Source organism: Delphinus delphis, chromosome X, assembly GCF_949987515.2.
Source record: "Delphinus delphis chromosome X, mDelDel1.2, whole genome shotgun sequence".
Lineage (NCBI taxonomy): Eukaryota > Metazoa > Chordata > Mammalia > Artiodactyla > Delphinidae > Delphinus > Delphinus delphis.
Window position 1 is genome coordinate 39,163,684 of NC_082704.1, and position 18,806 is coordinate 39,182,489.

General features: G+C 44.5%; 1 protein-coding gene across 2 annotated transcripts; it reads right to left on the reverse strand.

The window, feature by feature from the left end:
• Nucleotides 1-912: 912 nt before the first annotated feature.
• On the reverse strand, nucleotides 913-16,285 carry PLP1 (proteolipid protein 1). Of its 2 annotated transcripts, none has more exons than XM_060002665.1 (7): nucleotides 16,148-16,285; nucleotides 7,732-7,918; nucleotides 6,825-6,981; nucleotides 5,473-5,641; nucleotides 4,968-5,041; nucleotides 4,115-4,180; nucleotides 913-3,021 (listed from the first exon to the last, which is right to left on the reverse strand). In XM_060002665.1, exons 1-7 carry the CDS (start codon nucleotides 16,149-16,151, stop codon nucleotides 2,950-2,952), a joined length of 729 nt encoding a protein of 242 aa, XP_059858648.1. In that variant the 5' UTR covers nucleotides 16,152-16,285; the 3' UTR covers nucleotides 913-2,949. The 2 variants fall into 2 exon arrangements, with proteins under 2 accessions (XP_059858648.1, XP_059858646.1); XM_060002663.1 differs by having other exon boundaries at nucleotides 6,720-6,981.
• Nucleotides 16,286-18,806: the final 2,521 nt, after the last annotated feature.

Below are 18,806 nucleotides of genomic sequence, written 5' to 3' on the forward strand. Positions count from 1 at the left end.
CTTGCTTGCAGAATATTAATTGCAGTGAAGCAGAAACCAGGAGATTAAATTGAAGCTACCTTTGAACGGAGCTCCTTAACTGATGACTGACTTGTTGCCCCCAAGCTAAACTCTCCTTTCTCTCTGATCATGCTCCTTGCCATCTGCAACTACGGGACAATGAATCGACAGCTAACTTTACGTCAGCTTTCTTTAGGCTGGTCATTAGAGTGCCTACTGTCTGACAGTGTCAAATTCTAGCCTAGGGTTGTGACAGGGATTTAATGCTGTGTCCCAAGTGGGCTACTGGGCTGGCCATTAGAGTAGCAGGTGTCACTAATTTATCTTAACCCTGCCCCGCCACAGACTGTTTAAATTCACATTGCCCTTACCATATCTGCTCTGCCCCTACATTAAACCTTTCAACCAGTACTTTCCAGATAAAACTAAGCATTATTCATGTATGAAGCACTAAGTGTTATTTTTGGAATAGACAACAATTCCAAGAAAAGTTAACAATAACTGAATCCTATACACACCAGGGCTGGGGCACCATTGTCATATTAAAGAAGAAACCATACTTGACTCTGAATTAGTAGAACGATACTTTGAAACCCAACTTCTAAGAGAAAAGAAACCTTAAAATGCAATGAGTTGGTAGCAAGACCTGAGTTGAGTTCTAGTCCAAGCTCAGATACGTATTTATTGGATTATTGGATTCCTTTGGGTACTTTATTTGCCTCTATTTCTTAGTGCCTCCAGCTATAAAAATAGAAGTGATTTATCTACTCTTTATTTCAGAAAATTGTTGTGGGAATGACTTGTATGACCTGAAAAATAAATAAGCTCCTTAAACAAAGCACAATAAAAGTACAATTATTTTGAGTTGCTATTGTAGGGTTAAATAGAACAATTCAATCAAAAGCCACAGTGTTTGAGAACATTCTTAATTTTATTTTCTTTAATTTTATAAAATACATTTTGTAAGATAAGTTTCTAAAAGTTTATCCTTTATGTGTGTTAAAAATGGAATTCTATATCAGAAATGAAGGAAACACTTTCAGTTGATTAACTCTCTTCATGTGTGTATATGTGTGTATGTATGCATGGGAGGTTTTCAGGGAAGGGTTGGTTATTTGTTATGTTATTAAATCAAAACAAAACACAAGGTATGGATTACTTCACTTTCCTTGATCTTGATTGGTTTCTTACAGAACCTTTTCCATCTGCTCCCTCTATGCAGCCTGGAAGCTTGTCTTGTATACTGTTCTGAAAGCAAATATCAAGTGTCTTTTTGTAAACCTTACATCTCCTTAAACGTTGTTGAAACCACTTTGGGGGAGAAAACAAAACGACTCTTTACAGCAACAGAGCCACATACAGCCATACCCATAAAATCTTTCCCTTAATAAAGACAAATCAACTTTTTATTTTTTAACCCAAAGTTAAAACCCAAACACAGAAAGGGAAGACTGAAACCTGGGAGCTATTCGAATTTCAAACTCTTTCCACTTTTCCTTTTCCATGGAAGCTTACCAACTGAATAGCTGATGGCTGGTGCATTCAGATATATGATCTGCACCAGGAGAGAATAACCTGTATGTTAAACCTAACTCTTTAATACACCAAGGTAACATGGCTAAATCAAATCATCTCCCGCCAACTAGAAAGAATGATCAAATAGGTTATTCAAACTGAGGTTCAAATTCACCAAATCTGTTTCTGCAAAGGACGGAATAATTGGTCTAAAATCCCAAGAGATGCAATAACTAGCCAATTTTACACATCATTTGCGTTTTTTAATGTCCAATTTTCATTTGTTAAAGAATCATAACCAAAGAATCGTTCTCCAGACCTTTCTGGTACAACCCCAAACAAGCGATAGACAAACTGAAAAATGTGAAATGTGCATCATTCTGAAACAAATCAAGATCTTCAAATCACCTGCTATGACTGAATGGATAATACCCCATGAAAAGAGCACCATTGTGAAGATATGACAGAGGCCGAAGTACACAACTAATTAACAGAAAGAAGACATGCTATCCAAAGAGTTATCTATCCTGTGTCTACCGGAGGGCTGGCTCAGTTTACACCGTTAGCCTCTAGCAACTGCTGCTCCTTAGGCCAGTCTTTTTTCGTATGAGCTAGTTTCTCTCTATCCTCAGCTCCTTGGAAACCACAGGGTTGTCATGGTAGCTGTTATCAAGGAGAAGGGAGTGAGAAAATGCTGACAACACCTTGTTTCTCTTCTCTAACGAGGTATAAGGCCAGGTGCCCCCTTTGTCTCCACAGACACTACGCTCCCCTATGCTATAAGTAAGGTTGGCTGAGTTAGGGCTTAAATAGTCCATTGCCATCGGGGTCAGTGCTCTCTTTCTATGGGTGAAAGATCCTTGCTTTGACCCCCTTCTCCCAGCTGCAATAGGTAGATTTGGGCAAATGCTCTTATTGTTTTGCTGGCATTCTTTTTTCTTCTATCTTCAATGGTAATAGGGAGACAGGAATGAGTTCTCAGTTTTGTACACCAACGAGGATATATTTGGCCCCCAAAATGGCAAGGGGGCCAGGTACATCCCTTTTCTCTACCTGAGCATCTTTCTTTCCACTTTGTTTCCATCAGTGGAAGTGCCCTTTGAGAAGAAAACACTTCCTGGTCCTCAGGAGATGCTTGAAAATTGAATTGAGCCTCCATTTCTTTGTGACTTGCAGTTGGGGAGTCACCATCTTAAGCATTTCCCATTTCTAGCAGGAACCAGCTATGAAGCAAAATGACTAAAAGAGGTACGTAAGAGGGGAGAGTCCACGGAGAGACATTAATCACCACGAGACTCTCCTTTCTTGTTACACTCGTCAAGTAAGAAGAGGGCCAGTCAGTGGCAAAGGCAAAGAGTTAACATGGGAGACGCAGCATTGTAGGCTGTGTGGTTAGAGCCTCGCTATTAGAGAAAGGAAAATTTCTACAGGATATCAGAACTTGGTGCCTCGGCCCATGAGTTTCAGGACGGCAAAGTTGTAAGTGGCAGCAATCATGAAGGTGAGCTGTAGGTAAGAGAAGAGAGAATATGAGTGAGAGTAGAAAAGGCTCCCTCCTCCACTCCTTTTGGGAACGAGGAAGGGTAGAAATAAAATCATAGTTAAATAAAGAAAAAAACTCCTGTTCTGCAAAAAGCAGCACATCCAGGCTTTTGCCCTGTAAACTTCACTAGAAGTCCTCTCTGAGACATTTCCTTCCAATGGCCCAGGCCCAGAGAATCAACTCGACAAGGAATTTTTCCACACCTCTGCTCAGCCCAGCACTGAGTTTTCCTCAGGAAAGTGAACACTAACTGGGCTCTGCCATCATATCTTACGTGTCTGAGCGACCTGGATTCATAGGGTGCTTGCTGTAGACGCATAGCCACACCGTGCAGCACAGCCTTCCCCTGCTTAATGCATCCATTTATTTCACAAGATGAGGAACAACTCGACTCCGTAGAAAAGCCTCAGCGGTGGGGGCCAGGAGTGCTGCAAGCTGATCCTTGGTTGATCACCACTTATTCAGTGACTGGAGATAAATTGCTTCACCCTTCAGTACCCCGGGTTCTTAATCTGAACAATGAATGCACTACATTGACACTGAGCCGAAACACCATCCATAATAACAATTCTAATAATGTTAAGAGGTCCTTCCAGTATTTTCAGGAGAGTAACTAAATCCCTTGGAGAGCATCCAAGATGATTCCTATTTACAGTATATAGAATTCCAGGCTACCAAGAATCATGTTTAGTAAGGTTTCAGTGTTCTTGTCACTGATCTGACCGGAATGTGTTGAGAATTAACTATAATTTCTGACTGCAAAGCACCTGGCAATGTTACATGCTCTGTAAATGCTCTATCTTATTATTCTTGACCACGAATCTCTTTCCTCTTCCTCACACCACTTTGCTTGTTCTTATCTCATTTCTGAAAATTTTCTGCCTTGCCAACCCAAAGTAGAAGGCCACAGTCTCTACACTCTGCTGTCTCTGCCCAGCAGCTTTTCTCCAGCACTTCAAGGTTAGAAGGAATCTACCTCTTTTTACCTTTCAGCAGAGCTGTACCCAAGCTATCCCAGGACCACTTATTTTCCAAGATCATTAAAAGACAACTCACCAGGGAAACCAGTGTTGCTGCGGCCCCCACAAATGCAGCAATAAACAGGTGGAAGGTCATTTGGAACTGTAAGAAAATGCAAAAGGGAGAACTGGGTCTTGCAACAGCTGAAATAGGCTCTGCTGCAGATCATGAGTGCAACTTTTTGAATGTGTCGATATCTTTCTGTGTGTTAATTTGGCATCTCTAACTAAGTTGTTACATCCGTGAGTGTAGGCCTCCCATTCTTCAATGTACACCATGGCACCTGACCCCATAGCACCCAGAACACAGAATACTCATAAAATAGTATGGTCTTCCCAAATAATCAACTGATTCCCCTGGGTTGTGCCCAGAATCCCAAAACATTTTGCTTTCAAAGAAATAGTTTACTGCCTTCTTCCTCAGGATTTACTTTTATTCCCCTGCCTCCTTTGTGTATAATATCCATTCTCAATACAGTGTTTCCTTTTTCAAATGTACTTTCTTTTTAAATGAGATTGAGAAGTTCCAAACTAAATGTGTTTTATAAAACCTACATATGTCTGGGCACAACCCATTCTCTTGATAAGGTTTTTAAGTAAAAGAATGAAAATTTTCACTTGGGGGATTTTGCCATTAAGCTCTACCTTTACCTAGAGCTAAAAATTTCTCTTTTAAGGGAGGAAGTCTTAGAATGGAAGGCTTTCTCTGCAGCTTTAAGGAAAATAGATATTTTACCATGTATGCTCATTGGCTAAGGCAATATTTTATAGAAGGCAATTTGCTAACTCAAAATCCAGCAAAAAGAAATTGTGGTCCTTAAAATCAAAGTTGGGTAGAAATTTTATGTTACTAGCCATTCCACTGTAAAATAACCCAATGCCCCACTCACCTCAGCTGTTTTGCAGATGGACAGAAGGTTGGAGCCACACACCTTGCCAGGGAAGGCATTCCATGGGAGAACACCTGCATAAGACACAAATATCAACCAAGGTAAGCTTCACAGAGTTATGGGGCTATATGGAGCACTTCTTCCATCTTTAATCATCCTGGCTGAAAAGTTGGGTCCTACTGACAATCAGGATCTTCTTTTCTAAAGATTTACCCAAAAAAACAGTTGCAAATTTTTTTGTTTGTTATTGAAATGTGCTGCTTCTGGGTTGGGGACAGCAGTCAACTGGGGTAGAGCAGTGCAAAGAGCCAAGAAAACTCCCACCACCTCCAAGAAGTTCCCTTCTCAGGGAAGAAACCTCTCCAGTTTCAATGAGAAGGATTAACAAACTAGATCCAAGCATCCATATTTTTATTTTTCCCCATAATTACCACCTTCCTTACCCTAAGAACCAAATATATAGTGCTTCGATAGGGGGTAGGGGAGCCAAGCCACCTTAACTCACCATACATTCTGGCATCAGCACAGAGACTGCCTATACTGGCAGAGGTCTTGCTGGGGGTGGCAATAGACTGGCAAGTGGTCCAAGTGTTGAAGTAAATGTACACAGGCACAGCAGAGCAGGCAAACACCAGGAGCCACACAATGGTCAGGGCATAGGTGATGCCCACAAACTAAAACAATTGACATGGGGTGGTTAGAAATCAACATCAGCCTGCAGACATTGAAATATAAACAAGGAGATCCTGGAATGGCATGTACCAGACATGAAACCAGGTTCCAGGGATTTCCACCAAATGAAATTAGTAAGCAGGGCACCTCTACCAAATGTCATTGGCAGTATCTACTAGAGAACTGGCCCCAAATATGACAGAGGGTGGGGGGAATGGGTGGGGGTTGGAGTGAGGAGGACCCCTGGGTTAGAGAGGCTTCAGGAGATTGTTTGGGCAGATAAGGTGTGAAGAAATCAAAAGAGATCTTGAAAGAAAGTCGTGCCATTTAAATGCCTTAGGCTGAGCTTAGAAAATGTTCTTTGTCAAAGGACTTTGGATCCCTAGTTATTGAACAAAGCCAATAAGAGATTTAAATTTCCGATCCCAAAACCTTTCTAAGCCAACTGCTAGCCACAAAAGACATCACCACAACCCACAGATGTTCATCCCCCAAAGGATCTTTAACTCTAGAGGCTGGAAACCAATGTATACCTCACTGGAAGCATGGATAGCCCTCTAACAAAGATAAAGTATTAAATATGCAGATCTACACTAGCCCCCTCTGGGGCCTCCAACAATGTAGGATCCCAGAATATTATGGATTCCATCTTGGAGTCAATTACTTAATTTCTATGATCCACCCTCCCTCTCAGATCAGGTACCTACCTACATCTCAATCCCACGAGTAGCATTTTAAACTCTTGGGCAGTCAGATCTACTCTTGTTGTGGTCCCAGCTAGGAGGGGAGTAAAGGGGTACCAACAGATGGCTTAGAAATGGTCTGATTGAACAAAGCATCCCACGAAACTCATGCTTTTCCTTTTGAGATGAAATTTTCTAGGGAACTTTTAAAAAGTGAGGCTAAGCCAGCTGGGCACCACGTTCTTCCTGACCTTCTCATTTGGCTGCAGCCATCACGTCCTCACTCAAAAGCCAGGCCCCTAAAGAGGACCCAGCCTTGGGTGGGGGTGTGGCCACAGACTCACGCCCAGTTGTCCCCCACCCCCTGTTATTGCCACAAAATCCTGAGGATGATCACCTTGTCGGGATGTCCTAGCCATTTTCCCAAACAATGACACACCCGCTCCAAAGAATGAGCTTGATGTTGGCCTCTGGAACCCCTCCCCTTCTGGCCCCCTGTTACCGTTGCACTCAGGCCCTTGCCGCAGATGGTGGTCTTGTAGTCGCCAAAGATCTGCCTGACTGCGCCGGTGGTGTAGAAGCCCTCAGCCAGCAGGAGGGCCCCATAAAGGAAGAAGAAAGAGGCAGTTCCATAGATGACATACTGGAAAGCATGGATCCTACATTAACAGACAGACAAAAAGCCAGAAAATCTAATGAATTGAGGGCCCAGTTCCCTTGCTGCATAAGTTAGTTGGACCCTTGAGTGGGCACCTAAACAAGGCTAGGGATTCTTTAGAGGGATCACTAGGTTCTTCCTCTGTGCTTCTACCTTATCTTCATTGAAGTAAAAGAAGATGCTCCTCCCAACACCTGGTTTACCCTGTAACCTGAAGAACCGGGGCACTACTCTCCTTGACCTGACCCTTCAGAGATGCTCCCTCAGAGGAGAGAGTGGAGAGGAGCTAGGCAAGAAGGAAGAGGGATGAAAGAAGAGGAGTCTAACTTGCCCTAGGAACAGGAGAGGCTTAGTACTGTGCCTGAGCGGACTCAAGTGGTGTGGTAAACCAAGAGAAGCAGCCCCACCCTGTCTAGTCGTGCCTCCCCCGAGTTCTTTATATGGACCACTTCAGAGGCTCCAACTCTGTCCATGTTAACCCTACTTAGCAGAAATTAAAACATGTGGGACAAAGCAAGGGTGGGGTGGGTGTGGTTAGGAGTGGGCTGGCAGGCAGGCAGAACTCCCCCTCTGAATGTGGCACTCTCCCTTCATTTAGGGCTTCAGATGTGGCACAGGTAGAACCTGCACACAGAAGGAAGATCCAGGAATCCTGTCTGTCCCCACACCAATCCCCTACTAGTCACTAAGGTACTGATGAGTTCTGTATCTCAAAGATAGACAGGGTTCGTGGGGGACAGTAGGTACTTACACATTGATGAGATATTCATAGTCCTGGTAGTTTTTGGAGAAATAGGTCTCAATTAGCTTTTCTGTGCCAGTGAGTGCTTCATGTCCGCAGCCACAGAACAGTGCCACCCCAAAGAAACACAATCCAGTGGCCACCAGGGAAGCAAAGGGGGCCCCTACGAGACATCTCGCACAGCACTCTAACAAGCCTGAGGACAAAAGAGGGTAAACAGTCAGGGATGGGCAATACATAGCTCATCACTCATCACTCTCCACCAGCCCAGCCAGGCCCTGTGCTCACATGCACGGATGGTAGGGGGTGGGGGTGGGGGTGTCACCCCAGAGGCCAAAAGCAGGAGAGTCCAGAACCTTAGACTTTTAGAATGTGAGATTGACCCCCCCAAACTATACTTTGTTCCATTCTTGAAGATAAATCCTTACCTTTAATCCCCAGAATGTAAGTGGGTTTTTGAACAATCGGTATTCAGGTAGCCGGCTAGAGAGATGATGCAATCATTCCCTCCTTTCTTCTCATTCTGATTTGTTTTCATCATTTATCAACTCTTATGGAGTACTTACTATGTACCCAGCATTGTGCTAGGTATTATGTGGAGTGTGAAGGCGTAAAGACATAGACTCTGCCACAGGGGACTTGTTTGTCTACTGAGGAGAATGAGCTAGGTAGACCTAATATTTTCAACTAACAATTCCAGGCAGCCAAGTAAATGGTTATAAAGAGTAAATGCCCTTAGAATTCCAGGAAGGGGTGAGTGTAGGCCAGAGATATTGATATTGTCAGACAACATTTGAGCCTTAAACAGCATTCCGGGTGGAGAAACTTTGGAAATTCCATGTTCCTGGGTATTCCTGAACGTTGTGTGTATTTGCTGCATGGAATGCTTGATTCTTCTTAGTCTGGATGTGTGGAGAGCAGTCCAAAGGAAAGGAGGGAACTGGCAGAGGATGGGAAATGGTAATGGGAGGATTACTATTATTCTCAGTAATAAACAATGCAGGCTGAATGATTTTTGGACACTTTGCATGGCTGATTTGTCCCCCAATACTACAGTTTGGCCAATGTCCCCACCCTCAGTCCTACCCTGGAGTTCTGTCAAAACAGCTACAAAGAGACTTTATACAAAGTCAACAAAGCATGAAACGTCTTTCTGGAATGGCAAAACACACCAGGGCCTGGGAACACAGGTGTCTTAAAGTGCTAAGAGTCCCTGAGATTCCCCAGACCTGGTACCTCAGGCCTCAAGCCAGTGTTGCTGAGAAGCAGGAAAGGCACGCAAGTCACAGGCTCTGAGAGCAGCGGTGCCCCTAAGTACTAGCCCTGAGCTCTAAGATGTCACATGGAGTGAAACTTAAAAAATATCCAGTAGATGACTGACTAGATGGGAAAAGGATGGCTCCCTCTGGCCTCTCAGCCAGATCCCCAAAAGGTGGAAGAAATGAAAGTGTTAAACTCTTCAGAAAAATGTTATATATACACTGATTTTATCTATCCACATATCATATAGATATGGCATATGAATTATTTTTGTATTTTTGTGTATATATGTAGTATACACATATATAAAATATGTGTGTATATAAAATATGTGTACACACACACACGTACACACAAATAATCAGCAAATGTGCTGAGAAGCTGCTATTTTGGAAAAGCATGTTGGAACTCCTTACACAAATCAAATAAATTGTATTAATTTTTAGGTTTGGATTTTATCCAAAGCTCGCTTGTCTATTCCAGGGTACCAGGGACCGGGGGAGTCCTTTGCCTGAACCTCTTAATAATAGTACAGTTTCTTTTTAGACCTGAGTGCTTGACCATCTGGTGATTTGCCTGGCTGAACTGCATCCATGTGAACAGATTTTGAAGGACCAAATTATCTCTATCGTGAGAAAGTTGAGGCAGAGACATTTACTTATCTCTGTTCTCAGAGCCACAGAATGAGTGAGTCCTCTTACCCACTGTCCCCTAAAATGACAGCCCTTCCTTGGTACTCAAAGAGCCACTTCCTCAAAGATTCTTGTATGTCACACCAGAGACAAGACTCAGAAGCCCAAGCCAAGCAAAATAAGCAGCTAACATTTGCAGCAGAACTGAATTTCCTCCCTTTTCTAAGAACTGAAGCACTGCTGTCAAAAAACTTGGCCTCTGTGGGAAGCAGTGCTTCATTAGAGCTGGCCCACGGGGGGTGTGCGCGTGCGCACACACGTGCCAGGGCGGGGGCACATGCATGAATGCAAATGTTCACATAAACACATGTATATACCAGAGAGAAAACCATAGCAGTTTAAATTGCTCATTGTCCTCAGGAAACATTCAGAAACTGATCTTCCTCTTTCTCAACAGGTTAAGATACTAGATGTATCCTGTAAGTCAAGAAAAGGAGCTTGGAAATAAACAGTGCTGCCATTTTCCTTCTCGGCCTATCCAACTCTTCTCCACCCCCAAACTCTTAGAATCTTCTAGTAAAGAAGGTCTCTGAAGCCTGGGGGTGGGGGAAGGGAAGGTCAGTGACCCCACTGTTCCCTCTCTCCCCAGCACAGGGTCAAGGCTTGGACAGAGCCCTCCATAGCTCCCCTGGACAAAGAAGCCTTGTTTTTCCCTGAGATCTCAGGAGCCTCATTGGTATTCTGCAGGGGCCTGCAGGCCTGGGGGTGGGGAGGGGATCAGACCCAGGGAACAATGGAAGAACTGTTTGTTTAGCCCAGAGTAAGGAGAGTCATCGTCCGTAGCAAGTGACCGTCTTGTGCCCACTCACTCACCCCAGCTTTCTCACCCTGGAAAGGGCTAAAATGGTGGTGCAGGTGTGAGCAGGGATGGAGAAACGTGAACTCTTGCTAACCAAACAGAGAATTCCTCTCTAAGTTTTAGCTGATGCCCCCTCCACGGTTGTAAAGATGAGGAAAAAAGCCACTTTAGTCTATCTGATCCCTCAAGCATCATCCAAATAACCAGAGAGTATCACATATAGTGTTCTTACTGGGTGATAAAGGGCTAAGCCATGGGAGCAACTCTGAATCATCAACTGATATTCTTTCTTCTTACATCCACTTTTCCTCCATTTTCTTAGCGCTCAAATAACTTAGCGCCCCCTTTTCTGCTCCACTGCCACTCGAAGCAAGGTACAAAAGGACATAGGCTTTAATGAGTCTCTAACATGGAGTTGGAAATAAATGGCCCTGGATAAATCTATCACTCTTCAGCTATAAACAGTTCAACAATATCAGCATAAGCATCAGGTGTCCACCTCTTCACATTGAAATGAAATGTTTGTTCTGGGGGCATTTAAGTTCAGCAGAAGTGAGGGATCTCAGTCAGTCAGTCCAAGCAAAAAATCAAATTTTGGATTCCAACTGGGAAAAACTTAGAACATGCAAGAAATTGTGTCATCAAAGTAGTTGACAATCAGAACATTCTGAGAAAGGTCCATTGGGTTCCCTTTGATTTGGGAATGTGTGAACCTAAAGCCAGAGGGTCTCCATTTCAGAAGACTTCACGGTTGAAAAGATATCGGTTTGATTCAGGAAGGCTGTGAGGGATTCTGAAGAAGTTCCTTGGCTCTTGCAAGGACATTCTCACATTTCCAGGCTAAGTATAGACTGCAACATGGTGGAGTTGGCATAAAAGAACTATATAGCAACAATATTACCCAATGCAACAGAATTGGATTAAACCACCTGACTTTGTTGAGAGGTGATAAAGAAAAATAATAACCTTCCCCGGTGTTTTCCTTTCATTTCTGTTCATTGGATTCAGTACAATTATTAAGCATATTAGCAGTAACCTAGACACTATGGGAAACAAAAGGGAATTATAAGGCCCAGTCCCTTTCTTCAAAGACCTTTCAGTCTTATTGGGGAAAACAAACATGTCTGTGAATCAAAAACCAAAGCTGCCTATAATCTAGCGTTAAAATGTGTATAACCAAGTCCTGTGGGCAAAATGTAAGCAAAGGGGAGATATTCAGTGTTGGCTAGATATATCTGCGAACTCCCCAAACTAGTCTAATCAATCTGTGATAGAACTTCAAGCCCTTCTCATTAATGCTCTTCACAGGAGTCTGAAAAGGATCAACGGGACTGCTGTGACTCATCCAGATTCGTCTATCCAAGGGACTGGATTGATCCTGATGCTGTCTCTTTAAGCAGGAGCCAAAAGCTCCCAAGCCCTCCCTCCTTTCCCATGCCCTGGGAACGCCTCAAGGACAAGCTCCGTGATGGAAATTTAGTGTGAATCTGGGAACCCATCAAAGGGAGGAAAGGAAGGGCTTTCATGGAAAGGGATGGTAGAAAGAGACCAATTGTGCCTTGCACAATTCCCAGCCTGTCCCTTGAATCCAGCTGACAAAGGGAGAGATAGAAGAACCCTATACAATAGAGCTAAACAACAGGCAGGCTCATTGAGTGAAAAACTGGCCCCATCTCCCTAAGTCTCTAATCTGAGCTAAAGTCTTACCCTCCTCCCAGAACCCACCCCTTAACCTCACCCCAGGAACAGAGGCTCCCTTGATCAGGACCTATCACAGTTGACAGGACCAAGATGCTAGAGCAGCCGTGACTGGTACTGGGGATGGATGGGGATGAGTGGGTGGGTTCTAGGAGTAAAAGAACAATCAACAGGAGGTGCCAGAGACAAAGACTTTTGCTTCTGGCCTTATCCTGACCAGACAAAGCCCTGCCTATAATCTTGTCTTTCCTACATGAAATCAGCACTTATACCACATTCAAGCGCTGGAAAGGGGCTCTGTAGCCCCTGAGGCATGGGAATCCAAGCTTGCTAGATAGTCAAGTCATGCAGAGTTAAACATAAAAGGAATCTCAGGCTCCTCTTTGAACAGGTATTATTATTGCCATGGCAACAGCACCTGGACCACCTTGTTTCCTATGTTCCCTACTCCTCCCCAAACACACACATACAGGCACGCATGCATGGATACACATGTGCACACATGTATGCCAATTTATACCCAAACATTGGGAGACTGGGGTAGAGGCTGGATTGTTAAACTCTATCTCTGACACATTGTCTTCGCCTTGCCCACTTCTGGAAAGGTTAAAGAGAAGCACCTGGCACTAAGCTGAGAGACAACAGTTTTCATACCTTATTCCTTAGGTTAGTCTCCCACCATTTCCTCCTCTCCCCTTGGTTGCAGTGTGAAGCTGATCTAGGGAACCTTGTTCTCTTCCTCGGGATGTCACTGACTCCTTTCCAGAGCCCTGTCTGGCAGAAAGCTGAGAGGCCAGTGCAGAACTGAACGATCACCTCTAGGACCATTTTAAAATAACCAAGGAGGAATTAATCAATCAGTACTTGCTGAGCTTTTGCTGTGAGTTTGACACTGGGCAGGCCCTGACAGTGGGAAAGGAAGGGAAAGCTACTCTGTTCACTTCCCATGGCTGCTGTGACCCTTCCTGATCAGGTCACTGCCCTGACTTGATGTTCTCTGGACCTGAAGTTCTGTGGGCAAGGAGGGCATTTCTACTGTTGATTTCTTTCAGCACCAGGAATCCTGGGGATGGTTTTCAAGGATTTAAGTTAATACACAAAAAGGTAACAAGGGAAAAAGATTCCACTGGCTGGGGTTCTGCCTTCATAGGTTTGGAGACTATATTTCCCCTCCCACCCATTTCCCAGGGGTTTCTTGGGCCTTGTTACTACTCAGAGAGATTTGAGAGCATAGTTCTAGTTGTCAGGCTATTGAGTAAATTGTTGGATTTCCTAGCACAGAGCCAGAGCAAAAGGTCCTCGAAGCAGAGCAGACCTTTCAATCTGCCTGGCTCTCCAAGAGCGCCTCTGGCTCTGCAGGGCCAAGGTGAGGAGTGGGGTGGGGAAGGCTACCTATGATCATTTTGGTCAGTGTCTCTAGGAAAGGTAAGTGAATGTGCTGGTTTGAATCTGCTTTCTTTTTAGCTCCTGGCATTCTTGCAGCATTCTGGCCATCGTGATGGGATTCAGATAGTCTTCAGGCATTTTGTAAAAAACTGGACCCCTGCTCTGCCTCCACACTTTTTGCCTAGGCTACATTCACTTACTCTGAGCCAGCCAAAACTACTCTGCTCGGCAAACAGCCACCTTTGGAGGGAAGCATCATAGTCTGGTTACCGGGGTAACAGCCACTGTTCTCAGACATCAGGCTTTGCAGGAGCCAATGTTTTGCTGTTCAGTAATGGCATTATGTTACTAAGCAGAGAATAATCAGCTACTGCTCTTTGGCTCTCTTCCGGTTCCATTGTTATCCCAAAGACTCATTTGGAACATCCCTCTCCCAAGTCAGGACAAGTTTTAATGAATTATCATTTCCCCCGTAAACCTTTTGTGTGGACACTACTGAATTCCCTGTTCCTCTTCACTTCCAATCCTACTGGATTCTGTATGGTTGAGGTAGTGAGCTCCCTGTTCCTGGGGGTGATTAAGAAGAAGCTGTAGGAATGTTTAATTGGCTGTTGTAGAAGGGAATCCTGCATTGAGAATAAGCTCAGGCAGCTTCTTAAATTCCTTCCAATCCCAGATTCCACGATATAATTTGTCTACTACAATTGTTAAACAGCAAACACTCCATGTCAGAAGTAGTAGCAGTTCAGTACCTTGCTGGAGATGGTCTATTATTTACAAAGTACTTGAGATACTTTGTCATTGAATAACTGAGAACTCAATGGCTACTCCATCATGTGCACCTGGCCCAAGGATGGCCCACCCCCAGGATCTGGTATCCAATACACAACCTCTACTGTGCCCTCACTATGGTAATCTCCCCTGAAGGAAATCATCCAGCCTCCATAACAGGAAACTATCCCTATGGTCACCTTATTTGTTCCTGCCTTTTCCTCAGGGCTTTCATCCTCTAAGGAAGTAATATTCAGCATCCTTCTTTACTCCCTCTCCTTTTTTTAATTCACAAGCTACCCAATCAGCTGCCTTGACATTAGGTAGGGTTCTTGATGTTACCTAGGGCAGGAATTGAGTTCCTCCAACATTCACTTCTCACCTGGCCACACTCAATTGGACAAATGATTCTTACCCAAGTGCACAGAGTACATACAAAGAAAGCCCAAACACTTTGTAAAGAAGAGTCAGCCTGTACATGCATTATTATATAATAATTGGTATGATTATTATTTACAATTGTTCTAGAGCTTGCCCATTTTCAAAGGACTCCCACATCATTATTATTTGATTTTTATAACCCTGAAAGTAGACAAAGCAGTTATCGTTATCCCCATTTTCCAGATGATGAAGTGATCATTCACAGCAACCTACCCAATGTCACGAAGTTCATAAGTGGCAGATCTGGGATTCAAACCTGGTTGTGTTAACTTCTAGACAAGTTCTCTGCCCTCTTAATTATCCTGCCTGAATACACGCTTCAAAAAGCTCTCTCAGTGTTTCAGGATGAAACAACCTAAAGTCTGACACCAGCTTAGTATAATTGAAAACCTATCTCCATGGATGTTGTTGGAGCCTTCTGAGTATTACATTTGATGGTGAATACTCAGGACAATTGATTCTCATTTCATTTAGGATGTATTCAAGCTGCTGCTCTTGTTTTGCCAAATGTGAGAAATGTCTACATGTTTCTGTGGCATCCTGTGTGGACAAAGACCCTTGTGCTCTGCACACCTTGCTCTGAGTAGACACCACCAGAGACCAGACCTCAGACCTCATAGCTTCTCTACAGAGAAGCCCTCAGTACTCAACCAAGTCAGTAAGAGCCCTAAGGTCCCATCAACCTCCTTGTCATAGCAAGGATTTAGAGTCTGAGCCATGGCCTCAGGAAGGCTAAGTCTTTAATATTTGCTACATATGGTCACCCAGACATGTGCATGCACGCACACAAACACACACACACACACACACACACACACACACACACCCTTACCCATATCCGTTCCCTATGGTAAAGCCATTGAGGACTTTATTTTCATTTCCTGAACCTGAGATTGGCCTCCTCAGCCATGGCCAAGCCTGAGCCCATCTCTCCCAGTTTCCTTCTGATGCCCAGCAGGGTCCAAATTTTGTATCAAGCAAGCAATTATTTTGAACAGCTGAGGGCCAGCCAACATTAGTTTCCTCCAGCAAAACCAGGGATGTCAGCTGACTGGGCCATTACAGGGGCCTGGGAACCAGGGGAAAAGAGAAGGTAGAGGGAAGTGAGGGGGTAAGAGAACACATGACCACATCCAGCCCGCCGGGCACTCTCTCCAAGGACCTGTGGGACTCTCCACGTGCTGCTGGAGTTCTTTGACAATAAAGCATCATTCTCAGTACAGCAAAGGAGTTAATTTAATTGCGTGCTAAGGAATTAAAAAGAAAACAGGTGCCAAAACACAGCTCATTTCAACCATTAGAAACCCCGAACCGCAAAGTTCTTGCAAATTCCTGTGCTTTGGCTTGAATTTTCCATGCTAAAGTTTTTGAAACTCACCCATGTCTTTGGGACTCTGATTCCAATTGTAGCCTGCTGGCTAGTCTGCTTTGCGGCTGACTTTGTTCAGCTGGAAGGATCTTGGTCTCTCCAGTCTCCTTCTTCGGTCCTTTACTTTTTCTCTCTGAGTATCTTTGTCCTCTTCTCCTGCAATGAAAAGGGCTTTCTGATTGACAGCCAACCCCCTTAAAGGGACAGGCCCGCTTTCCTCCTCCTCTCCTCCTCCCCTTCTCCTCCCCTTGTCCCCACCTCCTCAGGGATACTCCCTTCTCTAAGGCCTCCATCTTCTTTCTGCTTTTCACTGCCAATTGTCTCATTTTTTTCTTTTTTTCCCCCCCTAAGGCTTGCCTGTGTGGAATTTCACTTTGCTGCAGAGACATCTGGAAATGTGGTTTGGGGGTGGAAATAAAAAGAGGTCCTGCAGGTCTCCAACTGATCCTTGGATCTATTTGGTGTGGGATGGGGCAGCACAAGTGTCAGAAGCCAGGAAGGTAGTAGCCCTGACGAGGCAGTCAGGGTCTAAAACCTAGATGCCACCTCCCAGTCCTTCCAACTCTGCCCCAACCCCACCCCTCACTCCTAGCTGCCCTTGACCCTATCCACCATTACTCTCCCCACCACCGTTTGGAAAATAAACGTTCCTTCCCTGCCATCCCAGCTCCAGAAACACAAGAGAAAAGAAAAATTGTCTTTTAAAATAATTTCCTCCAAATCCTTCTTAGTTTCAACTGAATGAGGACAAAACACAAGCTGTTGATTCCACGAACAGATTTTGACCAAGCTGGAGAAAACTAGAATTGTAATCATTTTTATAGACAGGATAACAGAGACCCAGGGACGGGGCAAGACCTGTTGTGCAGGTTCACAGAATAGGCTTAAGAAAAGGTCAGAGTTAGGGATGTGGGTGATTTCCATGGAAGGTAATTGACTTTGACACGAGAACACAATCTGGGAATTAGGTAGTCAATATCCCACCCTGAGAATAGTGTCATCAGAGAGCTGAACCCAGGCTGGTGAGAGGCAGGGACTGGGTTGAGGTGAAGCCATGGGTGCCAGTGAGGATGGAGGGAAGGGGAAAGTAATATGGTTCTTTCCTCAGAGAAACACTAAGAAAAAATAGCCAAGTAGCAAAAACAAGGGAATAAGATACTAACCCTAATAATATTTATTTCTAAAGACTGTGAAGGTATTTGAGTGCCCAGGACTGGGTGGGATTAGCCTATGGAAGGTTTTCTAGAAGAACTGAACCTTAACCAGTGTCTACCTAGCTCCTTGTTCGTGTTCCCTATCCCTTCAGGAATCTCAGAGAGACACGACTCTCTTGACCTTGAGGCCCACATCTTCCCATGGACGGCCTATAAGGAAACTGGTTGGCATATAAATGGAAGAGTACCATTAAGACTCCAGGGAAGTAAGGGATGCCACCTCCCTAATTTTCCCCATGGCTTTGCCTTGGGGTAAGAGAGGAGAGGAAGGAGATATTGAGCAGAGTCTAGAATCTTCCTACGGTGGGGAGAGAGGCAAAATTGTGTCTTACAGTTTTCTCTTTGCGTTGTGACCTTGGTCACGTTTCTGGCTTGGGCTCTTCTGTTAGGAAATGGGTGAATCTTCTGCAGATGCTCTTGTAGGTCCCCTCGGTTCCTGAGTCCTGCAGTAGTTGAGGCTTGTCCAGAGTCCTAGAACTCTATATCCTCTGCTCTTATACCAGCCCCAAGGAGAAAGGATCCCTGTAAACACTGCCCCTTTGGCAGAACCGTATAATAGTAGCTTTCTGGAGCAGACCAGACTAAGGCCATATGACTGATGGTAGAGGGTCCCAGGATCCCTGACCTCGCCAGCCCTGTTCTCCAGCCACAGACTCCACTTACTGAGGAAACTGAGTTGTAGGATTGTGCCAACAATTAACTTCTGGATGGTTGTTGTGAGAATGGCCCTGGAGGAGAGGGGGGACCAAAAGCAAGAAGTCAAATGGGCCAAATGTGTGCCCTCAGCTTCTCAGATGGCAGAAGAAGCTGAGTGCAAACTTTGAGGGTTCTGATTTAGGGGATGAGAGAGATGTTTTTTTTACAGCTCGAATAGATGAGACAGCTCCATATGCAGGGGAAATCTCTCAGGCTGAGCTTCTCACAAATCTGCCCCTGGATTCCCAGCAGCAGCTCTGGGGACTGCGAAGCTACTTGGAGGAAAATATGCGTTCCCAGTAAATTCACAGATACCAATTTTTCAACCATATTCCCCAACATTTCTCTTCTCCTTTCCTCCAGCTCTCTTGCCATACTATTCATTTTGTCTTCTCCCCAAGTCTCAATCTCTGTGTCTCTGTTTCTCCATCTCTGTCTCTGCTTCTCTCTGTCTCTCTTTCTTTTTCTCTCACCACGGTCCTTGATGGAGCATGTCTTCCAGTCTGCACCTTGTTCTTATGCCTGGGATGGCAAAGGGGCTCAGCCAGGTGACTGTGTCTTGTTCACTGTCCCTGGTGCCTTAGGATTCCCAGCTCCCCAGGATCTACTGTGTTACAGTGGCTCTGTAGGGCCTGACACTCTGCCTCAGCACCCACTCACCACCCTTTTCCTGAGCCTTTCCCACAGGCCTCGTAGGGTTTTTTCTAGGTCCCCAAGGGGGCTTTTTAAAAAATCTATCCAAACCCACCTATTTCTGT